At 53.0% G+C, this 22,628-nt stretch overlaps 1 protein-coding gene across 3 annotated transcripts in view; it reads left to right on the top strand.

Annotated features, from left to right (window-relative positions):
- The first annotated feature begins 122 nt into the window (after window positions 1-122).
- Cep104 (centrosomal protein 104) overlaps window positions 123-22,628 on the top strand; it is a 31,339-nt gene continuing 8,833 nt past the window's right edge. For 2 of the 3 annotated variants that reach the window (XM_071617278.1, XM_027947703.3), the window contains exons 1-18: window positions 123-372; window positions 2,322-2,448; window positions 5,914-6,087; window positions 6,432-6,570; window positions 8,036-8,098; window positions 8,386-8,462; window positions 9,614-9,782; window positions 10,190-10,348; window positions 11,193-11,420; window positions 13,058-13,255; window positions 13,760-13,927; window positions 14,484-14,657; window positions 16,283-16,459; window positions 19,104-19,310; window positions 19,831-19,938; window positions 20,929-20,965; window positions 21,164-21,221; window positions 21,683-21,791. In XM_071617278.1, coding sequence (XP_071473379.1) covers window positions 2,336-2,448; window positions 5,914-6,087; window positions 6,432-6,570; window positions 8,036-8,098; window positions 8,386-8,462; window positions 9,614-9,782; window positions 10,190-10,348; window positions 11,193-11,420; window positions 13,058-13,255; window positions 13,760-13,927; window positions 14,484-14,657; window positions 16,283-16,459; window positions 19,104-19,310; window positions 19,831-19,938; window positions 20,929-20,965; window positions 21,164-21,221; window positions 21,683-21,791 — 2,358 coding nt within the window. In that variant the 5' untranslated portion in view covers window positions 123-372; window positions 2,322-2,335. Of the gene's footprint in view, window positions 373-513; window positions 552-2,321; window positions 2,449-5,913; window positions 6,088-6,431; window positions 6,571-8,035; window positions 8,099-8,385; window positions 8,463-9,613; window positions 9,783-10,189; window positions 10,349-11,192; window positions 11,421-13,057; window positions 13,256-13,759; window positions 13,928-14,483; window positions 14,658-16,282; window positions 16,460-19,103; window positions 19,311-19,830; window positions 19,939-20,928; window positions 20,966-21,163; window positions 21,222-21,682; window positions 21,792-22,628 lie in introns of those variants that run through there. The other variant, XM_071617279.1, reaches the window with a different exon arrangement.

Below are 22,628 nucleotides of genomic sequence, written 5' to 3'. Positions count from 1 at the left end.
CTGCCCCCGTGCGCAGGCGCAGGAGCGATCTGGAAGGGAGGCCAGCCCCCGTGCGCAGGCGCAGGCACCGCCCGAACCCGAGGCTTGCTCTCGTGCGCAGGCGCAGGCTCGGGAGGCGGGCGCGCGGGCGCAAGTGGCCCGGTTGTCATGACAGCGGGGCTGCGTCCCGGGCGCTGGGTGGAGGCGGCCCGGGCTGCTTCTCGGCTGCCACCGCAGCCTGGGGTTGAGGCGGCCGGAGCCGGGGACGGCGACGGCGGCGCCCCCCGAACTCCGCCAGAGGGAGCGACGGCCCGCGCGGGACCGTAGAACGTCGGCCGCGCCCCACCCCCCGCGCGCCCCGGGCGGCTGCGCCGAGCTCTCGCGTCGCCGCAGGTACCCGCTGGGACTCCCGTCCGCGCCGCGCCGCGCCGGCAGCCGCAGGCCAGCGGGGTCCTGCCCGGGCCAGCGGGAGCACCGGCGCCGCCCGCCCCGGCGGCCTTTCCTCCGCCGGCGAGCGGATCGGGCCGGGCCGGTTGCCGAGGATGGAAGAACGTGGTTCTGGTCCTGCATAGGTTGAACTTGGGCCTTGGCGAGGGGCGGGAGAGCTTACTTACTAAGTGTCAGATTTCTCCGAAGCCCCTTCAGTCTTACAATTATTTGACTCAAAGTTGTTATTGTGTAATGTTTTAAAAGAAACGAAAAGAAATTGTTTCCTAGCACAGCCTTTGGAAGTCGCTAAATTGAGTTTCATCTAATTTGTAGCTTATCGTGCCGGCTGGAGGTTAAGTATAGGGAGCAGGAGCGTCACCGGGCCTGGGGAGAAGTGTCAACTGGCACTTGCTGGGCTGCTCATTCCTGTCTCTGGGGCTGCAGTGTCTGGTGAAGATCAGCCAGTACCACAGAGCAGGGTTCTGCCAAAGTCCGTGGTGGCTCTTACAGAGCCTAGCAGCGTCTCATGTGACACTTGAATGTTTATGCAGAGATCTTCAGGCTTTTCAGATGCCCACACTGAGGCTGCAACATCCCTTCAAGTGCTGGTGCTTTCCTCCTGCCTGTTTCTCCAGGGCCAGTACTTTGTTTGGATTTATTGGGGTACCATGGTAAAGTGGAGGTACTCTTGTATTTGGACTTAAAGGTCCAATGTGTGAGTCTAGGTGCTGTCACAGAGTGTATTAATTAAGATCAGTGACACGGTGCCACACGGCCAACACAGCTCAGTAGGCACCTTCCAGGTGGTATTGAATCAGGTCAAGGTCAGGTTCACTGAAAGCCATGATAGCAGTCATTTGGCTGGTGTTCTAGATGCCCTATGAGCCAGCCAGCTGTGCGTCTTTTACTCCTTGCATCTGAGACTCCTGCTTTCCTCCTGGTTGTACGTTTTTTACACAGCAGTTATTATGCTAGTGAATAGGTTGCCTTTCCCCGCTTGTTACTGAGAACTAGTTAACATGGTTCTATTGGTTTCCTAACCCTCCCCCTCCAAAAAAAAAAAAAAAAATGTGTTTGTACCCTAGCAAATAACTTGTTTTTACTGTGAGAAAGTTTCACAAACTGAATGGCTTAAACAATAGAAATTTATTCTGGAGCTTTAGTCTAAATTGGAGTGCCCTCAGGGCCACATCCTCTGAAGGCTCTGGAGGATCCTTCCTGTTTTTCCAGCTTCTGATGGTTTCCAGCAGTCCCTGGCACTCTGTGCTGTAGACCCTGCCACGCGCCTGCCCCCGTGGTATTGCCTGATATCCTCACTGTGTGTGTGTGTGTGTGTGTTTTGCTGGTTTGCTGTCTTGTAGTGCTGTAGTCAAACCCATGGCCCCGCATGTGCTGGGCAAGAGCTCTTCATTGTTTTACACCGTCAGCCCCTTCTCCCTTCTTAAAAAGACCAGTTACATTGGATTGGGTGTACCCTTGGGACTTCATTTTAACTAGGTTACATCTACAGAGACCCTGTTTTGAAATTCGGTCAGATTTACAGGTAGCAAAGGTAGGACTTGAACATGTCTTTGGAGGACACAATTCAGTTCACAATACAGGTCAAACTTGAATAAATAAATTCAAATTTGGGGGAAAATCTTAAGTGGTACTTTAAGTAAAATCAGAAGTATTTATAAAAAGTGTTTGATAAGGCTGGGATAGTAGAGCTCTTACCTGGCATGTTAAGGCTCTGAGTTCAATTCCCAGCACCACCCCCAAAGAAAAGTGTTACACAGAAAAACTGGACTCTTCCAACATGATGGAGAAATCTAAATGCTTTGTTAATTCTTGCGTACATCAGCCAAGTGTGAACTGATACCTCAGGTGTTGTGTTAGTGGATTCCTTAAAAAAGTCTCCCTCTTCTAAACAGCCCAAGCCTGCAGAATGCCCCACAAGATCGGATTCGTCGTGGTCAGCTCTTCTGGACACGAGGATGGCTTCAGTGCCCGAGAACTGATGATCCACGCACCAACTGTCAGTGGGTGGAGGTCTCCAAGGTGAGGCTGGGTGAGGCTGGGCTGGGGGATGCACCAGTTCCTGATCTGCAGATGGATCCCTTTCAGTAACTTGGACATGACGAACCACAGAGTGGTCACAGTGTGCAGCAGTGTGACGTGACTAGTTCTGTGATGGGATTCCTTTCCTTTTTGTTTACGTTTATTTGCTGGCCTGGCTGAGTGTGATCCCACACACCTGTAATCCCAGCAACCTGGGAGACGGGAGGAGTGCACTTTCAAGGCCAGCCTTGGTAACTTGGAGAGACCTTGTCTTAAAATTAAATCAAAAAAAGGGCTGCATGCTCATAACTCAGTGGTAGAGCACCCCTAATTTTAGTCCTCAGCACCAAAGGGGGAAAAAAAAAAGATATGCTGGCCCTTTCCCTTCTACCATTAGCCCACACTCAGGAAGTGAGCAACTACAGAAGAGAAAGCAGAGCTGCTTCACCACTGACCCTCTCCTACCACATGCTGGGTGATGCATTCTCATCCCTTTTCTGAGCAAAGGCTGTGTTTGCACACTTTCTTGGTCTTGTGGTTAGGCACCTACAGGGAAAGATTTTTGCCTCTAATTGCTTTTATGTGACAACAGGTTTCAGCCAGGGTCTCTTTCAAATTTCTCTTGAACATTTGTACATGTTTATAAGAATGTTTATTATTTGAGTGTGTGTCTTACATTGTTTTGAAGCATCTGCTTGGTTCAAGAGGCCTGTGTTTTTCACCAGCACACCACCTAGCTGTGCTGAGCAGGCTCCATGGACCTGCTTAATGCTCAATACCTCCAGGGTCCTTGTCTCTGTTTCAATCCACAGGAATCTAACTGAAAAACCTATAAATATGTAGGGCATTTGCAATTCAATCATATTGTTGTGTCCTGCTGAAAACTGAATGTAAATCACATTTAAAATTAAATTTTATTTTCCTCTTTGATTTCTTAGGGTACCCAAAAAACAGGCTCACTTTCCCTGCCCAAGTCCTGAGGGAGTTGAAATTAAATAGAGCAAAGCAGGTAGGGATGCAAAAGCACCCAATTGCTGATGGCACTGAGGGCAGAAATATATTGTGAAGCCCAAGGCAGGAGGGCAGGAGAAGCACCCTGATGGAGAGTGCGAGGGAACCTCCCTTACCCTTCCACAGAGGTCCTGTCGCTGACTGCTTTTGTTCAGTGTGTGTTTATCTATCTATCTATCTATTTTAGTTGTAGGTGGATACAATGTATTTTATTTTTATGTGGTGCTGAGGATCCAACCCAGTGCCTCGCGCTTGCCAGGAGAGTGTTCTACCTCTGAACCACAGCCCCAGCCCTGTTCAGTGATTTTACGTACTTTAAGGTTTTCAAATAAATAGTTACCCTGTTGGTAATATTTATAACAATAACACTAATATGATGCCTATGATGCCTTTGTATACTGACGTAGTAGTGTTTTTTATTTTGCTATTGTTTTTGTTGTTGTTACTGGGGATTGAACCCAGGGGTGCTCTACCACTGAGCTATATCCCCAGTCCTTTTTTTATTTTTGAGACAGGGTCTTGCTAAGTTGCTGAGGGTCTTGCCAAGTTACCCGGCTGGCCTTGAACTTGCAATCCTCCTGTCTCGGCCTCCCGAGCCTCTGGAATGACAGTTGTGCCTCACCATGCCTGGTGGCTTGGTATTTCTTTTGGGGCATGTTAGTAATGTGCTTTCAGAAGAAAGGAGACATGTTCCAAAGGAAATAATGTGTGTACTCCTGGTCACCACACAGACTGCCCCAAAGTCAAGCACATGGCAAGAAGGCAAAAGAAAATATCTTCCAGCCAGGAGTCCTGAAGACAGGACCAGACACTCTGTCACCACCACTACAGAAAGTGTGTTCAGGGGCAGCTAATGGCAGGTGGAGGGATGCCCCACTGCGGTCTCCAGGGAGCAGGAAACATACCACAGCTCCTTGCCGGCCTGGGCTCTCCAGCAGTGTCACAGAGGACACCTGGTAGAAGCTCGTGGATGAGCCCTGGACCCTGGGGTGGGTGGGGAGGTGGGGTCAGCATTTGTTTTCCACATCACACTCCAGGCCTTTAGATGTCTGTGTGGAGCTGTGGCTCTCCCACTGGGTGTGGGTCACTCAGGGTGGTGTCCGGGCAAGGCTCCCTCGTGAACAGGACCTTTCAAACTCATGGCTGAGGACCAGGGTAGGGAGCTAAGGAGGTAGGAGGACTAGAAAGGGGTAGCATCAAGGACACTGGAGCCAAGTAGAGGGTTTGAGCAATGTGGGCAACTGTGTAGCAGAGCAAGGTCACAGCCGAGGAGGAGACATGGCACTTGGCTTTAAGAAGTCCATGGTGGCCTTCATCGGGTGACCTGTGGGCAGTGGCACAGGGGAAGGGTTTGAGAAAGTGGTGGTGGCTTCAGGCAGCATGACATTTGGAAAGAATGGGAAACCCCTGGAGAGGGACACCGAGTCATTGGATATGCTCTTGAGCTGGGACTTTCTGGACTGTGTGTGTGATGTGAGTGCTGGTCAGGAGAACAGGCTCTGCTGCTATGGGCCAGTGGGCCTGAGGGCACCTGGCAGGAAGCTGCTGCGCTGGGCAGCAGAGCCTGCCATGTGTGTTTCCTGGGTGAGGTGCGGGGCTGCCACACATCCAGAAGCACACCCGCAGGGCACTGGACACACTCCCGACCACCCCATCCCTCAACTCATGGGCCTGGGGACCTCCACAGTCCTGTTACCACATGCTTGTTAGCTAATGTAGGTCCTTCTGCCGCCATCCTGGCCGTGCAGTACCTGAAAGTCCGTGCTGGCTGACACGGTTCTCTAATCCCTTCTCGCTGCCTAGTGTCTTGTGTACTTCTGAGCAAAATTAGAAGCACCCAGCCTGGCTTCTCCGAGAGCATGGTGCACTTGTGGCAGGTCCTCAGATCCTGTGAACAAGTTGACGAAAGGTTTATTCTAGCTCACAGAGGTTTTGGTCTGTGGCCACTCAGCCTACTGCTCGGGGCCTGTGATGGGGCAGGGAAAAGCCCAGGCTGGAGGAGCCTGTCCAGCTCCCGGAGGCCAGGGAAGCAGAGGCTGGACTCCAGTGTGCCCTCCAAGTCCCTTCTGAAGGTTCCATGCCTGCACAGGCCGTCACCAGGGGGTTTATCAAGTACTTGGCTCCTGTGGGAAAATCTTGGGCTCTACCTTGCCCACTACTCAGCCCCTTGAGATGGGTTCATCTGTCCCGTAGTGAACCTCAGGTCCACTTGAGCTGTGGTTACAGCTGCCAGGAGTCGGGTTTGTGCTGGGTAACTGGCAGATGGACCACCCAGGGCCATCCTTTGGCTCTGCCCCAAAAAGCTCCAAGAAGGGCAGAGTGTCACAGCCTCTCCTCTTGCGCCCTGTGGCTTGGCCCCCACAGCGCCATGGGTTCACCTGCTGAGGCTGGCAGCACAGCATCTGGGGACTCTGAAGTCATGGCTCAGAAAAACAAAGATGTCTTTGCTTTCAGATTCTGCCAATTCCCACAAGAAATTGTTCTTCAGATGGTAGAGAGGTGTCGAATAAGAAAGCTGCAGCTGCTTGCACACCAGTACATGATCTCAAGCAAAATCGAGTTCTATATTAGCGAAAGCTTGCCTGAGTATTTTGTACCCTACCAAGCGGAGCGATTTCGCAGACTTGGGTAAGAATGAAATGCAAAATTTTAATGGTGACTTTTAGCCTGATCAAGTCTACCTAAGAGCTCTTAAGAATCAGTGAATTACCCCTTACATTGGGTCCAATGTGGCATTGCCAACACCTGCCAGGGATTGGGTGGGCTGAACCGCCAGGTGATCATGTCTCCTGATGCCCACAGCCAGTTGTGTTTTGCAGGTAGAGAGCTTTTCAGAAACACTAACTGGAGTCTGGGGCTTTTTCCCAGGCTGCCATCCCAAGCTCAGCTTTTATTTAAGCTTGCTGAGTCCAGCAGGAGCCAGGGGTGGGTTGTTGTTGAGTGGACGCCTTCTCCACTGTGTTGCCTTTCAGCTACGTCTCCCTCTGTGATAACCAGAAGACTGGCTGCAAAGCCCGCGAGCTCAAGTCAGTGTATGTGGACGCCGTGGGGCAGTTTCTCAAGCTGATATTCCACCAGAACCATATCAACAAGTACAACACCTATAACCAGGTGAGCACAGCGCGTCTGCACCTGCAGCTCTGCGCCTGCCTCTGCGCCTGCCCAGGTGTCCTCACTTGCATGTTCAGGCCTCTCTTCTAAGGAAGACCTTTAATGTATGACCGTAGCGCTCTAGATTCAGCTGGAAAGGAATGTGAGAGTGTCCGTGGAAGCTTTTGTGTCAGTTGCATGTAGTGGGTTAATATTTTGACAAAAATCACTCCCACCTCTTTCTTTTCCATTCCTTCAGTGTGTCTGCTAGAAAACAATGACTGTGCAGCCGGCACTGCACCCCTGTGGACAGCACTGTTCTAGATGAACCCTCGCAGCTGACAGGAGACAAACCCCTGGTAGACACTGGGGGCCTGCCTGGGGGCTCTTGGCTCCAGCAGCTGACTCTTAATCCTCTCCCACCCACTCTTTCTTTTGATAAATGAATTAGAAATCAATTGTGTCCAAAGCAGTCTTATTGACAAATAATTACAACATTCCCTGCCCCTCCAAGAATACAAACATTCTTGGGCTGGCTCTGTAGCTCAGTGGTACAGCACTTGCCTAGCACGTGTGAGGCCCTGAGTTTGAGCCTCAGCACCACATAAAAATAAATGAAGGCATTGTCCATCTACTTGAAAAAAATTAAAATAAAAAAAAAAATACAAGCATTCCAAGAAATCACACCTTATACCAAGTGAGCAAGTTGGAAGTGCTTACTAGGCTACCGTGGCAGCATGACTTGGCAGGACACTGCGAGAGCCATGCCTGCCTTTCTTTGCTTGCTCCATGTCACCTGCTGTGTTCATAGGTAACACCCTGATTAGGCACTGAGGCCAAAGTGGTTCTCAGAGATGAGGATGGTGATGCGAAAGTGACTCCTCCCCTGCGGTGGAGGATCAGTGACCCGATAACCTCAGCCACATTAATCTCTGTTTTCCTTTCATGGTCTTAAATTTATCATATGGTTATGACCCCTGACCTCAACCTTGAGTTTATTATAGGCTGTGATGACTTCAGGAGTGTTTAGCTACTATCGTTTTAACATGCTTTAAACAGTTGAAATAGGCACTTGGGTAAGCATTTGAATACTAATTTATGTAATTTACTTGAAAATCGATGATGTTGAGCTGGGCCTGTAACCCCAGCGACAATCATGCTGAGGCAAGAGGATGGATTGCTAATTCAAAGCGAGCCTCAGCAATTTAGCAAGACCCTATACAATTTAACAACTCTGTCTCAAAATAAAAAATAAAAGAGGCTAAAGAAGTGGCTCAGTGGTTAAGCACCCCTGGGTTCAATCCTTTGTATGAACAACAACAAAAACACGATGTCCTGTATGTTAGCGTAACACTTCATGGTTTACACACTTTGGTATGTGTCATCTCCCCATTTGATAACAGTGTAAGTCAGAATTTGTTATAAAGGGCTGAAGGCCTCTTAAACTTATTTTATGCTTATTTCTGTTTACTTAACTTCTCCTTAGGTTGCTTTGGTTGCAGTAAATATCATTGGAGACCCTGCAGATTTTGGTGATGAAAGCAATATTGTAAGTTTGAGCCATTTAATTCCTAAGAAAGAATATGTATTTCTAATGGGATCATTTATTTTCATTGCAGAAAGTATCATTTTCAAAGTATTTATAAATATAGCGAATCGTTGTCAGATAATTTCAGCAGCCATAGTCTAATAACCTTTTACTTAAGAATTTTAGCTGTCTCTCCAAAAGAATAGGATCGCCACATCTTGCTGACCTTCCTATCAGATTATCATGAAGTTAGGATTTCATGTTGTGCCTGTGTGCCGAAATCCTAAGCAGACATTTTGCTCCTGAAGACCTCTAGAGAGAAGTTGATTGATCATTATCTTGGGCACAACCCGGAGGATCCAGCCCTAGAGGGGACTTACGCTGGGTAAGTGCCTTCCCCACCTCTTGGCCCTGGCAGGATGCTAGCTAGCATGACCTTCCTCAGAGTCACCAGTGTCTCCTTGCTAATGGATTCTGCATTCAGAGGTGTCTAAATGCAGTCTGGAGCTGGATGAGCCCCTGACTGGGTTGTCTCCATGCACAGCAAGAGCAAGGCCATCGGGTTCTTTAGTTCTTTGGGCTGTGGGCGTCCAAGACAGGCTGAGGCCCCTACAGTGCATTGTTGTTGAGCTCGTCCTCTGTCCTTTGACATTTCACTGGCACAGGCAAATTCAAAGACACTATTTGGCCCAAATTATCAATCACTCAAGACTTTATTTTGTGGCTTCTTTGAAATTAAATTCACACCAGGGCAGCTTGGCAGAGCGGCTTTACAGCGCCCCCTCCCTGTTGGGTCACTCTTCACAGTGACAGTTGAGTACGCTTCACTTTTGCTGTCCCTCTTTTTTTCCCCTCACAGTGGGAAGACCCTGGTGGGTCAAGAGTCGGGGAGCTGAAGAGCCTCCCGCAGCTGCCCACCTGCTGCGTCCGTCACCTTCTCTTTCCCAGCTGCATCTTTGGGCACACAGTGTTTACATAGTGTTTATGAGAGCATAGGGCCCTGTCCCAAAGATGCCCCAGTCTAAACAGAAAAGGAATTCAAAACAGCACTGGTTCCTCTTCTCTGACAGCAGCTTACCAGTAAAGAAGAGATGAAACATTTTAAATTTTAATAGAAGTTTCAAATCTGTCCATAATTTGGGGATGTGATTTCACTTCACCTGAGTGTCAGTGGAGTCTGCTAACAGGATGTTGTTAACATTTGAACCATTGCACAAAACATGGAGTAGGCTGTCTGTGCACGTGCTCGGGAGCCGTTTGCCGCCGGCCAGCTCTGTGCCCAGGCAGCGGCCCCCTTCCCCAGAGCCCTCCCATCTCCAAGGGCTGCAGCCTGAGGGGATCAGGTGGAGGAGGGCTGGGTGTCAGAGAGGCCCCTGATGACTTCTCGGAGTCCTGGCTCCCTGTCATAGGAAGTGCCAGATGCAGGGGTGGCTAGCACTTTCTCCAAGACTGCTCATCATGGAGCACCAAGGCTCGCCGGCCACAGCAGCATCCCCTGGAGAGGAACAAGCCCTGACACATGCATTTCTCCCCTAGGAGATCTGACTATATCTCTCCACTGGACGACTTGGCTTTTGACATGTACCAAGACCCCGAGGTCGCACAGATCATTCGCAAGTTGGATGAAAGGAAGCGGGAAGCTGTCCAAAGGGAGCGTTATGATCACGCCAAGAAACTGAAGCAGGCTATCGCTGACCTGCAGAAGGTACTGCCTCTGTGAGCCCACTCCTCTGCCGGTGGATGGCCTCTTAGTTATAATAGAGCAGCGGGTTTCTGCCAGCTGTGGGTTGGCATGGGGTCTAAGGTCTTCTCCAGGGAGAGGTAAGGAGGGATGAGCACTTTGAAGATACACGTGGCCGCCACTGTGCTGAGCAGGACCCTTGCTACTGCCAGAAGTGGTAGAGGACATGCTCAGAAGCTCGGGTGGATTTCTGGCTTTATCAGGCACCAGGACAGCAGTACGCAGTGCTGCTGTTGTGGAGAGTGTGGCCTTTCCCATTTCTGTGCTGACCCCTCCCCGCACACCTCACACTCAGTCTCTGCCTCGTGAGCTCCCCTCCAGCTGTGGTCTTTGCAGACGTGGTTTGAAGCAGCAGACACCCTGTGCTGCAGGTGGGCGAGCGTCTGGGGCGATACGAGGTGGAGAAGCGCTGCGCGGTGGAGAAGGAGGACTATGACCTAGCCAAGGAGAAGAAGCAGCAGATGGCCTGCTACCGCGCACAGGTGTACGAGCAGCTGGAACTGCACGGCCTCCTGCACGGCGAGCTGGAGGTCAGCGGGGCGGGGCACCGACTGGGCAGGGCGACAGGCTCTGGGTAGTGACAGGACCCTCAAGGAGTCACCCAGAGGAGGCGGGAGCCAGCGGGGGGTGGAGGGATGGGCACTGCCCTCTCCAGCAAGCCCCTCACCCAGCCCCCTCTGCTCACGTGCAAGGCGTGGTGGCTTTCCCGCCTGCCCCGCCCGAGAGAAGGAGAAGGTTCCGAGTGCACCTGTGGCCCCGGTGGGTGGTGCCCTGCCTCTGGCACAGCTCAGACAGGCAGGTAGGCCCCCATACAGCAGGTGAGGAAACAGGCCCTGAGAGCCACAGGACAGTGGAGAGCACAGGCTGCCTGGGTCTCACCTGGGCCCTCCCTTCTGGCCGCTGACCTCAGACTGATGCTGGCCAGCATTGCCTCCACGTCCCAGCAGGGTGAAGTGCAGAGCACAGTGAGATGCCCAGTCTGTGGCCCTGGGCACCACGCCCAGGTGAGGTGACTGCAGGTTGGTTATGCCCTTTACGGTTGTGCAGGGTCCCCTGACCCTCAGGGAATAGTAGTGCCTGGTTCTGAGCACAGGCCTGCTCAGGCTCAACCAGTGCCTCCTGCCATGGTCGGCTTCTCCACAAGTGACAAACCCGTTCACCGCGGGACTTGGGTGTACACGGTGGCTCTGTGTCCAGCACCTGAGGAGAGCACGGCAGGGAAGCCGCGTGACTTGGGCCCGAGTAGGAAGCTTTCCTTTGAGATGTGCCATGCTGAGGACCCTCTCCCAGCACAGCCTTCCTCCAGTCACTCACCTGGGGACAAGATGGTAGCTCCATGGCATTTGAGATGCAATGTCCCTTCCTTTCCTCCAGATGCGGAGGCCCCTGGACTTGCCCCTCCAGCCCCTGGATCATTTCAGCAGTCCTCACCACCGAAAGCCAGCCCCCTCACTGCCACAGCCAGAAGAGGTGGCCCCCGAAAGCCAGCTTGCCCACCCGCTTCTTCAGGAGAAGCCTTCCTCGAGCCCCCTGGCTCCTCCTCCCAGGCACACTGCAATAGAACAGCTGCTGCCTGCCGGGGGCCCGCCTCCAAGGAGCAACGTGGGTAGCTCTGTTTACTTTGGTACTGTTTATGCCACAGGTGTTTTACTAACCACCACGCTGTGTCAGGTGTGGTCCAGTGCAGGAGAGGCAGGCACGCCGCACATGGCCAAGCCCCTCCCAAAGTTCTGCCACGGACACAAGGGCTAAGGCCAGAGCGCCACAGTAGCAGGAGCCAAGGAGCCACACCCTTGGGAGGCACCGTCTGCAGTCAGCCTGCAGCCCCCTCCTGTCCTGTCCCTTACCTGTGTTCTCACACGTCCTTCCGCCTCTGAGCTCTGCTTTCTGTATAAAGACGAAAACACTTTCTTAAAGCATCGACCAAAGAGTAAAAAAAAATTCCCAAAAATGCCTAGCACACCAGCAAGCCACCTAGCATGTGATAAAGCTCGTGCCTGGCCACCATGCCTGATAGAACTTCCTGTGCTGTGAGTGACCGGACACCTGATTCTTACTGGGCGTAGCTAGCAGCTTAGGAGATCCTGTGGGCCTTGGTCGGTTTGATTCATTGCTGAACTATGTGGAGTCTGTTTCCCACATCACCCCAGGGCTGCGGTCACCAGGTGCCCTGTGCCACCTGAGGGGGAGGGAGTGTCCTATTCTAGCAGCACCCTTGTGTCTACCTGGTTAGATCATCCACAGTCTCCCACACCAGCCTTGAAGCAGCAGCCAGGGCCAGACTAGGGGTGTGTGGAATGGGCCATCAGGGCCTCCCGGCACTGTGAGGGGACAGAAAGGAAGACACCGCCTCTGCCCCAGAGAGTGCCTGCTGCAGAGGCCACGCGCCACGTCCCTGGGGCTTGACCTTATGTTCTGCTGACTACTTCAGTTTAATATACACAGTGCTCTTCCCGGTTCTATTGCCTCAGTGTCTCATGACTAGATTTGAGGGCATGAGAAACTCGCCCATTGGCGCACTCTCACTCACCATCTTGGTGAGCGCCAGGAGTGGACCGGCAGCCCCACCCACTGCAGTGTCAGCACACACACCTCTTTCTCCCTCTACTCGTCTCCCTTCGTTACCCAAAACTCTGCTACGTTCTTTCTCATTTGGTCATGGGCCTGTCTCCTTATGGGACTGCAAGCAGGGCAGAAGGTCCATCTTGTTCGTTACTGTGTGTTCCAAGATGAGTGCCTGGTACAAATTAGGTGCCCCATGAATATTTGCTGGAGCAATGGGTGAGTGAGATAGGCAGCTGCCTAGCCGGGGTCCTAGGCAAGCAGAGCAAGCCTGTGTAGAGTCTCTGACCTTGGCTGTCTGGGTCAATCCAAGGCCGCTGGATGGCGAGCGGGTTAATAGGCAGGCTGGAGCTGACTTTTCAGCAGTAAACTAAAAAAAGACCAGTGGTCTTGTCAGGAAAAAAAATGCAGTACCTTTCTTGGCTTTCGTAATCTCTGTTGAACTGAAATTGCTACTGGTCAGTAGTAACTGAGGCCAAGTCTGCATTGCTATTTTATGGTAAATTTAGAAAGGACTAGAAGACCTCTTCGAACTGTGCCAGTTACTTCCTGTTTACTGCTGCTCCGATCTGATGATGCTGATAGTGAGCAAAAGAATACCTTTCTGACACTCGCTCTCCCAGGAGAGCAGGAGGCCATGGGGAGTGTCACTTGGGGTGCTGTCCTCTCTCCTGCAGGTGGACACCCTACCCTATGACGAGCGGCCCCTCCCCGCCCCCCGCAAACAGCAAGCAGAAGTGTTGACAGAACCCGACGTAGGCGAGGCCGACCTGGGCACTGTGCGAAGAGGAGGTGTGGCCGGGGAGCCCGAGCCCCTGAGCGAAAAGGCCCTGAGGGAAGCCAGCTCCGCGGTGGACGTGTTAGGAGAAACCCTGGTAAAAAGGAGAAACCGCCACACACGTGTGCGCGCACAGGCACACTCACAGTGGAGGGGGGGTCATTGGTGGTGCTGCCGCTGCCGCCAGGAAGCCTGCCCTTCACTCACTCTCAAGGGCTGCGGAGCGCGGCTGGGTTCAGGTGTTATGAAAGCATGTTCACCGAAGGTGTGCCTGGTGTTCTCAGAGCTTGCAGGGTGCATCCCTCCTAGGAGCAGCAGCTAATTGCAGTGACAGTGATGGCAGGGAAGAGCCTAGAGCCTCTCCTTGCCTGTCCCCGGCCCGCTCCAGAGGGCCCTCTTGGTGGAGTTGGTGTGTTAGCACAGCCTTCCCATCCAAGGAGCTGTTCCCTAAACACACACACTCTACCAGGGACCCGCTACTAGAAAAGGTCCAGAGTATTAAAAGCAGACATGTGCTGCTGCGTTGTGGAGACCTGGAGGGCAGGTGGGTGGATGGAACCTGCCCCCTGAAGCAGGACCAAGCAGGCTCTGTGCCTGGCAGGTTGCCGGTGCCTATTCCAAGACCTGGTCCTGCCGAGAGGATGCGCTGCTTGGTCTGTGCAGGAGGCTGATGGAGGTGCCTGTTGGAACCCCGAAGGAAGACGTGAAGAGCATGCTGAGAGCATCTGTCTTTCTTGTCAGAAGAGCCATGAAGGACATTGTGACCTCGGTGAGTCCCCTCAGCCTGCTGGCCACAGGTGACATGCCACTCCACAGTGGAGCAGAGCAGCTGAGGGGCAGCCTGTCCTTTGTCGTAGGTGACTGGAGTGAAGGCTGTCTGGGAAGATGCAGGGCAGGTGAGGTCTGAGACCACTGCCTCTGCTTCCTCACCCCTCTGCCTGGTGCAGTGCCAGCTCTGCCACAGTCCCCAGCAGTGTGTGCAGAGGCCTGATTGCCACTGCCAGCAAACACGAGACCTGAGGAGCCTGGAATTGTGTTTTCCCAACTCCACGTGGCCTGAAGAACAAGTGCCACAGTGTCACCCTGGCTGCAGCTGTAGAGGAGCTGGCCCTCTGGGCCAGGATGTTGGCCAGTGCTCCCTGGCACAGTGAGACGGGAGCAGGGTGGGGTCTTCAGAGAGCAGTTGTTGGTTTCCGTTTTCAGCACTTCAGACAGCGCGTGGATCTCGGCATGACCGATGTAAATCTAGTACTAATAGTGAAGTGTGTGTTTTCTCTTGGAAAATCCAGTTAGAAGAGCTCACCTGTTTTTATCCCATTTCCTAGGTCTTTCAGGCTTCTTTGAAATTACTGAAAATGATGATTACACAGTATATTCCCAAACATCAGCTGAGCAAGCTTGAGACCACCCACTGTGTGGAGAGGACCATTCCTGCCTTGCTTGCCAGGACCGGAGATTCCTCCACCCGCCTGCGCATCATGGCTTCAAATTTTATTCAGGTCTGAACTTTACCATAAAACCTGACATCGTGGTCATGAACACCCCGCCACGTCAAACGTCCCTCCTCTGGGCCAGGTCCTGAGGAAGACTCAGGCGCTGCCTCTCGGTGGAAGGAGTCCAGCACTTTCTCCCTTTCTTTAAAACCTGAAGAGCGCCACAACTAGCTTCATTTAAGAAGTTCAGATTTTCAGAGAAAATGAGGAAAAATAAGTACCATATTATTGATTAGAAAGTAAAAATGAGTCATATGACAGTGGCAAAAGGCCCGCCTTGTTAACACAGCTCAGAATTTGGAGAGGTTTTCATCTTTCAAAAAAATAGGTCAAGTCAAGAGCTTTGTAATGTTTTGAACAACTAATAATAATATTTTTTTAAAAAAAAAGGTCAAAATGAGAACATCTTATTGCTTCAGGTTTTTTTTCCACTTGTTTATTGTGAGTTTTTTTGTTTGTTTGTTTTGGGGTTTTTTTGTTTGTTTTTTGCTTTTGCATTTTTTTGTTTGTTTTGTTTTGTTTTCCTTAAGAGACAGGGTCTGGCTGTGCAGCCCAGGCTCAAATCCTCCTGCCCCCACCTCCGCACAGCTGGGACAGGCCAGTGTGCTGCTGCGCTGTCCCTCATTCAGTTGTTGTAAGCTGTGTTGACGTGAGCAGGCGAGTGGTGCTGGAATCCTTCCACTTGAGGTGGTCCTCTATGTGTGTGGTGCTGGGACTGAACCCGGGGCCTTGTGCATGCAAGCCGAGCACTCTGCCAGCTGAGCTCTGTCCCCAGCCCTCAGCCTTTTTTGTTCATACGTTTTTACCTTGAGGCAGTCTGTTGCCCAACCCCAGGCTTCCTCAGCCTCCCGAGTCTCTGGGATTGCAGGTGTGGCTGCCGAGCCTGCCAGGACGCCCTGCCGTGGGTGTTGGGTGCAACTGCCCATCCACAGGCCCCTGCAACTGGGGACCTCCTCACCTCTGTGGCATCTATGTGCTGTTTGAGGAGTTTGCTGTCCACACTTGGTGAAGAAAGCACTTATTCTTCTATTTTTCCTACTTGTGCAGCCATCCGGGGCCCAAGTGCACAGGAATCGTGCTGCCGAGAGGAGAGGGGATTCTAGGTGACAGGACCTGAGACTTAACAAAACAGATCTGCTCTCCCAGCTCACCTGCTTCGGCACTTCATTACCCATTCCTCTGTTGCTGGCTAATTAAATCACAGACATTCTGGCCATAGAAAAACCTGTTTGCTTAGACACTTAATAAATATGTAATCCTGCTCGTTTTTTCATTTTAATCATATTAACAAGAGAATTGTACATTGTTACTCTCTTGGTTGACATGAAATACTAAAATAATGGCCTCAGCTACAAGACTGTAATTGTTTTTAGGATTTTAGAAATCAGAGAACCTTTTCTTGGTTGAGGAGCACCAAGAACCGAAACCTTCACGCTCTGGGCTATTCCTACAGGCGCTCACCAGCCTCTGGGCGGTGTGTTCTTCCCTGTTATGCCTCTCACACAAGTGTGAGCTTGCACGCCCATGACGATTCTGCAACCTCTTGTCCTCTCTGTTCCTTCCAAGTTTAGTGGGAAGTCTCGCCAGGTGGTGCTGAGTCATCCCTCGTGCTTTCCTGTTGCTCTCCACAGGAAATGGCCTTGTTTAAGGAGGTGAAGCCTCTCCAGATCATCCCATCCTACTTGGTGCAGCCTTTAAAAGTCAACTGTTCGGCTCATCTGGCCATGAGTCAGATGGACCTCCTGGCCCGGCTGCTGAGGGACCTGGGCACCGGGAGCACGGGCTTCACGGTGGACAGTGTGATGAAGGTGAGCCACCTCATGCCGTGTGCTAGCCACTGTGACCCTGAGCGTGGAGAGTCCCATCAGTGTTCAACGAGCGAGGGCGAGCCTGACTTCATGCCAGCGCATGAGGGCACTCCTTCTGCATGCACTGATCCCCCCATTCCTGGTGTGTGGTGTGGGCGATGCTGGTTCATGGTGGGAAGCAGTCTGAAAGGTCGATGGACACTGGTCTTTGCCTCTACCCGGGCCTGTGGGCTCCTTTCCACACTGAGACCTCCTGTGAACACTGCAGAGGACGACACGCTCCAGCAGCCCAGGCCTCCCGTGGGCCCTTTTTGCTCAAGCTGGCCGTCCTGTGCTGAGCTCAGCTCTTTCTCTTGCCTTGTCAGAGGCCGCTGGTAGTAGCCCACACACACCAGTGCTCTAATTACTCCCATCCTTTTCTCCCCGTGCTGCCAGCTCAGCAGGCCTGCATCTGCCTTGAGTCGCAGTCAGTAAGCAACCATTTTGCCCTGCAAGGTGTGTCGCCCCCCTCTCCTCCCACAGCAGTACCCTGCTGCAGGTCGGCTTCAGCCTGGCTGGAGGGAGCTCTGCGCAGCGCAGACGCCCACAGTCCAACAGCCCAGAGCAAGCTGATGCAGTTTGCAAGGACAGAGGAGCTCTGCTCCATACAGTCACTCAAGGACTCAGTGTCCTTCGAGAATGATGCCACCTCCATTGCCACCAAGTAGAAGAAAGTGACCAGAGCGCATCTGTGGAGAGTTTCCACTGAGATGGCCAACCCCGGAGAAGAGCGTGGTGAAGCTGGGCACAGGGCAAAGCCAGCTGGCCTGGTGTTGTGCCGTGGTCCAGGTGGGGGAAACCGAGAGGAGAGGTTAAATAGGAGATGAAGTGGGCCAGCGACAGGGTGGAGCCTGGGGGTGGACAGGCATCAGGCTGTGCACAGAGGGGCCAACCTCAGGAGCAGACCACACCTTGCCCCTCGGAGCTCAGGGAGGTTCAGAGCGAGCCTGAAACGATCACATGGAAGTCTTGAGTAGCCTGTCGGGGGAACTGCCGTGGTCCTGTGGACAGCACAGCACCTGGGGCACCCCTGACGTGTGGCCTCAAGTCTGAACCAGCAGTGTGATCGTGGCACCTGCTGTCACAGTCGGCACCACCTGGTATTGCAAAGGAAGGAGGACTGGGCTGCGTGGATGTCTGTGAATGCAGGAGTGACTGCACAGGGGACTGTACGCTGCCAGCTGCAGTCAGAGCCGAGGACGGGAGGACGGCGAGCACAGCAGCAGGTGGACAGGCTGGACTGAGGCTCTGATGGGTGGAGGGGGCGGAAGAGAAGCTGGGTAGGCAGCAGGTGGTGACCAGAGCTCAGTGCCCTTAGACCAGTCCTTCTTGAGTGGGGTGACAGTGATGACGAGATCTGGGGTGGAGCTCAGCAATGTGTGCCTCAAGCCGAGCCCGTGGAAGTGAGGAAGCCCAGTGACCAGAGGCCCAGGCACCAGGGACCACTGCCTGGGACAGGGGAAGGGTGGTCTAGTGTGTTCACTGACACACCACAGAGGCGTCGCAGTGTCACTGGTGCCCCACCACAGAGGTATCAAAGAGGCATCAGAATGTCACTGGTGCCCCACCAGAGGACAGAGGGGTCGGAAGGAGTAGAAGAAACAGCTGAGGGGGCGTGCACAGACCTGGCAAATGGTGTCGAGTGGGAAAAAGGAGGGGTTTGGAATCAGCATGTGTGCTGTTTGTTTATGTATTTATTCTTCGTTGTTGATGGACCTTATTGTTTATTTATTTATTTGTGATGCTGAGAATCAAACCCAGTGCCTCACACATGCCAGGCAAGTGTTCTACCGCTGACCCACAACCTCACCCACGTGTGCTGTTTATGACATTACAGCAAAAGACCCAGGGACACAGGTCACATTCAGCCTGTGCGCCTGGGCAGCACACACACGAGTTCAGGAGAGCAGGGCCTCCAAGGAGAAGCCCGTGGGTCTGGGAGACACCCAGAGGGACTGCACAGCAGCCACAGCATTGCACTTCTTAAAAACAGAAAGGTCCAAAATAGGCAGCGGAATTAAAGCGTTTGTTAAATTCAGATGGGGAAGCCATGAGGTTTTCTTTCCTCTTACACATATTTGGAATATTTTATAATACTTACTATGAGGCTATGGTGCTGGGCACAGAGGTCTCCATGTGTAGTCCCAGCTACGTGGGAGGCGGAGGCAGACAGGAGGATGGCAAGTTCAAGGCCAGCATGGGCAACTCAGCAAGGTTCTGTCTCAAAACAGAAGGGCTGGGGACATAGCTCAATGATAGAGGGCCCTGGGTGCCATCAAAAAAAAAAAAAAGGAGAAGAAGCAGAAGGAGTTGTTTATGGAAGGATATAACCTAAAGATGCCCGTTAACTCATTCAATTGGGAAAAGCATACGGATCAATCATGGGTTCAACTGTATCTGCAAGATCAACTATCAGGAGGGGTCTCTGCATCTTGATATTTGGGGTTGTGTCTGTTTTTTCTTTATTTTTCAAACTGTTATAACAACAATAAAAAACAAAAATAAAAATTTTTCACATTTTTATAACAAACGTGTTGCTTTTTATGCTGGAACAAATCAACTTTGTGAGAACCAGTAACGAGAAGCCTTCCGACTTTGTTTCCAGTTTGCAGTGAGCGCCCTGGAGCACAGAGTGTATGAGGTCCGAGAAACAGCGGTCAGAATCATTCTGGACATGTACAGGCAGCACCAGGCTCTCACTCTGGAGTACCTTCCTCCGGATGACAGCAGCACGCGCAGGAACATCCTCTATAAAACTATTTTTGAGGGATTTGCTAAAATAGACGGCAGGCCCACGGATGCTGAAGTGAAGGTGAGCCGGCCCTCCTGGGTGGTCGCAGGTGCTTAGAGGGGCTGGGTGTGGCTCAGTGGCAGAGCGCTCACCTAGTGCATGTGAGGCCCTGGGTTCCATCCTCAGCACCACACAAAAATAGAATAAAGGTATCGTGTCCACATGCAACTAAAAAACAAATGTTTTAAAAAAAAGAATGTATTTTTTAAAATAAAGTTGCTTAGAACATGAGTAAATAACCCACATAAGGAGCCCTGTGTGCAGGAAGCACAGGGGCCTGGCGAAGGCTGTGTTCCCCAACTCGGGGCCTGACCCCTCTACTCCTGCACGGGAAGCTCACGTGAAGAGTGGTCATTGGCAGTTTGTCAGTAGCCGGGTACCCAATGGACCTGAGACTTTAACTGTGGTCATGTTAGTGTCAGTGACTGCTGTGGTGTGTAAAACGTACCTCGTGTGCTTCTGTCTGCCAATGTCTGAGACTGCCCCAAAAAGCTACTCTAAAGGAGAAAAAAATTTTTTTTTTTTTTTTTTTTTTAACCAGGCACAGAAAAAAGCAGCCACAGAAGAAGCAGAAAAACAGAAGAAGGAAGAGATCAAAGTTCTGCAGGGGCAGTTGGCCGCGCTGCAGGAGACGCAGGCCCACGTCCAGGTGGGCAGCTGGCCCGTCTGCCAGATTTTTTCAGTTGGAATTCCCTGGGTACCAACGGGTGCTTGACTGACCGTGGGTTGTGCAGGTGATGGGGGCAGCGCGGGGCTTGGCTGGCGTGGGAGTTAGTCATGCAGGTGACAGTCGCTGTTCTCTCATGTTCCTGAATTGGTTTGGGGGTTGATTTTTTTTAAAAGTCTGCTGGGTAGTAGATGGAATTAGACGTGGAGTATTTGGTTGAATATTCTGCTCTGCTGCCAGGATTATGGAGGGAAGAGACAGGTGAGGGAAATGGGAGGCGAGAGAGCTCCCTGCCTCCTCCAGAGGCAGAGTGAAAACATACACCCGAATCTGAAGATTGCTGAGCAAGGTTTGGGGTCACCATGCAGTCGAACGGCGTCCTGAGTGGGAGGCCTGGATTTGGTTTGGTCAGATACAAACGTGCTCCTTCCAGGCTGCCCTGCTTCTGGAATTGAAATTAGTTGTGATTCAGTTCCTGAAGTTGAAGGAAAGTTTCCCGTAGGAAGAGAACGTCAGCGAGTCGGGAGGTCGCCTGTGGGTGAAAGCTAGTCACCAGTGTGTGCAGGGCGCTTGCCTGCAGCCGCCTGCCGCCCTGAGCACCGGGCGCAGCAAAGAGGGTGGGTCTGGCACAGTTGTGAAAGGGGAGAAGGCATGGTCACCAGTGGGGAAGGGAAACACCCTGCAGAGGAGCGGGGGCCACAGAGCACTTGCTGAGCTGGGCGAAGGGGGCAGGAGGAGCTTCCTTTGCCACTGTGCTGGACGTGTGTGGCCGTTCCTCGGGTTGCCCCCAGGCATGTGGACTCACACCTGTGTTTACAAGTGAGGAGACAGATGTGGCCGACTCACGGGGCTGTTCAGGGCCAGAGCCAGCACAGGGCTGTGTCTGTGTCCCTTTGTGGGCACCAGCCCAGGTGGTCTGTGGCCCACAGTGACCTCAGCACTTGTCCCTGATGCTTCTGTTTTGTGTCCTAGGAGAAGGACATCGATACCGTGAGGCCCAAGAATCAGGGTAGGTATTTGCAACCCAGAGGCCACCTAGAGACCCCGAGGGCCCGCAGCAGTGCCAGGGAGGGCCAGCAGCATGTCGCACACCCTCGGCTGTGTGTGGAGCAGCTCTGCCTTTTTAGAAAGTCATTTCCCGGGGACTGTCCCTGAGCTGCAGGTACTTCTCCACAGAACTGGCTCACGTTCTCTCTTAACCTTCAAGGAAGGAAAGCAGTCCCACCTGAGGATCCGGAAATTCCAGATAACCACTACCTGGACAAGTGAGTACTGCCCTGGCCTGCCTGTGGGGCCACGGGGACCCACCAGGAGCACTGAGTACAGACACCTCCTCCCTGGCTCACTTGGGCCAGTCGATTATGGGCTCTCTCCCATGATTTTTAAAGCCTGGAAAATTGCCCTAAGCTGATGAGCTTCAGCTGAGCCCAGCAAGACCGCCGTCCCTTCTTGGCCCACAGAAGTCACCCTGTTTGTCAGAAGTCCTGTGGCTGTGAAGTGCTCTTCACCACTCAGTGACCAGGACCGATGTGCAGGAGACATAGGGAAGTCCCTTCCTGTGTGTCAGTGACCCCAGAACTCCTCCGACTGAGGGGCCTGAGCTCACCCCTGACCGTGGCAGGTCAGGGGTGGAAGGACTGCCTGAGGAAGCCCAGGCCGTCGGGTGGAGGGGTCCAGAGCTTCTCCCGGGCGAGGGCCTGGCCTCCACCTGCTTCTGTTCCCTCAGCCTCTGCATTTTCTGTGGGGAGAGGAGCGAGTCCTTCACAGAAGAGGGCCTGGACCTCCACTACTGGAAGCACTGCCTCATGCTGACCAGATGCGACCACTGCAGACAGGTGAGGCGCTGGCCCCGGCGGCCCTGCGCTGACGTGCATGCCAGGTTTTGAGAGGCCACATCACGGAGTTGTCCCGGGTCTTGGTAGTTTCAGGGGGAGTCCTGAGAAGAGCAGTGGCGGCCTGTGCAGCCCTGGCCTGCAGAGAGGGGGCCCCTCGGGTCCCCACCCTGCCACTGGTGGTGGCTTGGGGGCTTTGTGTGAGTGGGACCCTGCAGCGTGCTGCCCTGCGTGCCAGGTGGATGGACGCCCGCTCTGCTGCGCCCAGGCTCGAGTGCGTGGCAGGTGTTGAGCACCCAGCTGTGGCCCAGCTGCAGGCAGCCGGAGCTCCTGTGAAGCCTCTGCTGTGGCATCTGAGTGCACATGTGCCTTGCGGGGATTGCTGGGCCATGGGCGCTCGGCTGCCAAGCAGGGCCACGCAGTATTGCAGAGTGGCCATGCCAGCTGGTGGCCCCCAGAGACAGAGGCCACCTGGGAGGGGGCACCTGCATGCGCACCTGGAGGCCTCCAGTGCCAGTGCCCCTGCCCTGCGGTGTGAAGCGCAGTGCCACTGGGTCCTTGGCCCTCAGCGTCCTCTTCTGTGAAGGGCCTGTGGTCTCCTGTCCTGAGCAGCCAGTCTGTTCCTGGCTTGTGGCCGTCCACACGTGTGAGCCTGAGCCTTGCTGTATGGAGGAACCGGGCACCTGCTCCCGGTCTCCGCCATCTGCCTGCAGGGCTCCCCTCACCAGTCTGTGGCTCATCCTCTGTCCTCTTTAAGGAACCCTGCTCTAAGTTTCCAACGTCTTCTCTTCCACAGCGGCTCTCCTTTTTTTTCCCCTGAGAGTAAAGTAACTATTTTTG

Source organism: Marmota flaviventris, chromosome 10 (genome assembly GCF_047511675.1).
Source record: "Marmota flaviventris isolate mMarFla1 chromosome 10, mMarFla1.hap1, whole genome shotgun sequence".
Classification (NCBI taxonomy): domain Eukaryota; kingdom Metazoa; phylum Chordata; class Mammalia; order Rodentia; family Sciuridae; genus Marmota; species Marmota flaviventris.
Note: the sequence above shows the minus strand (reverse complement) of the source record. Positions and strands in the feature narration are given on the sequence as shown.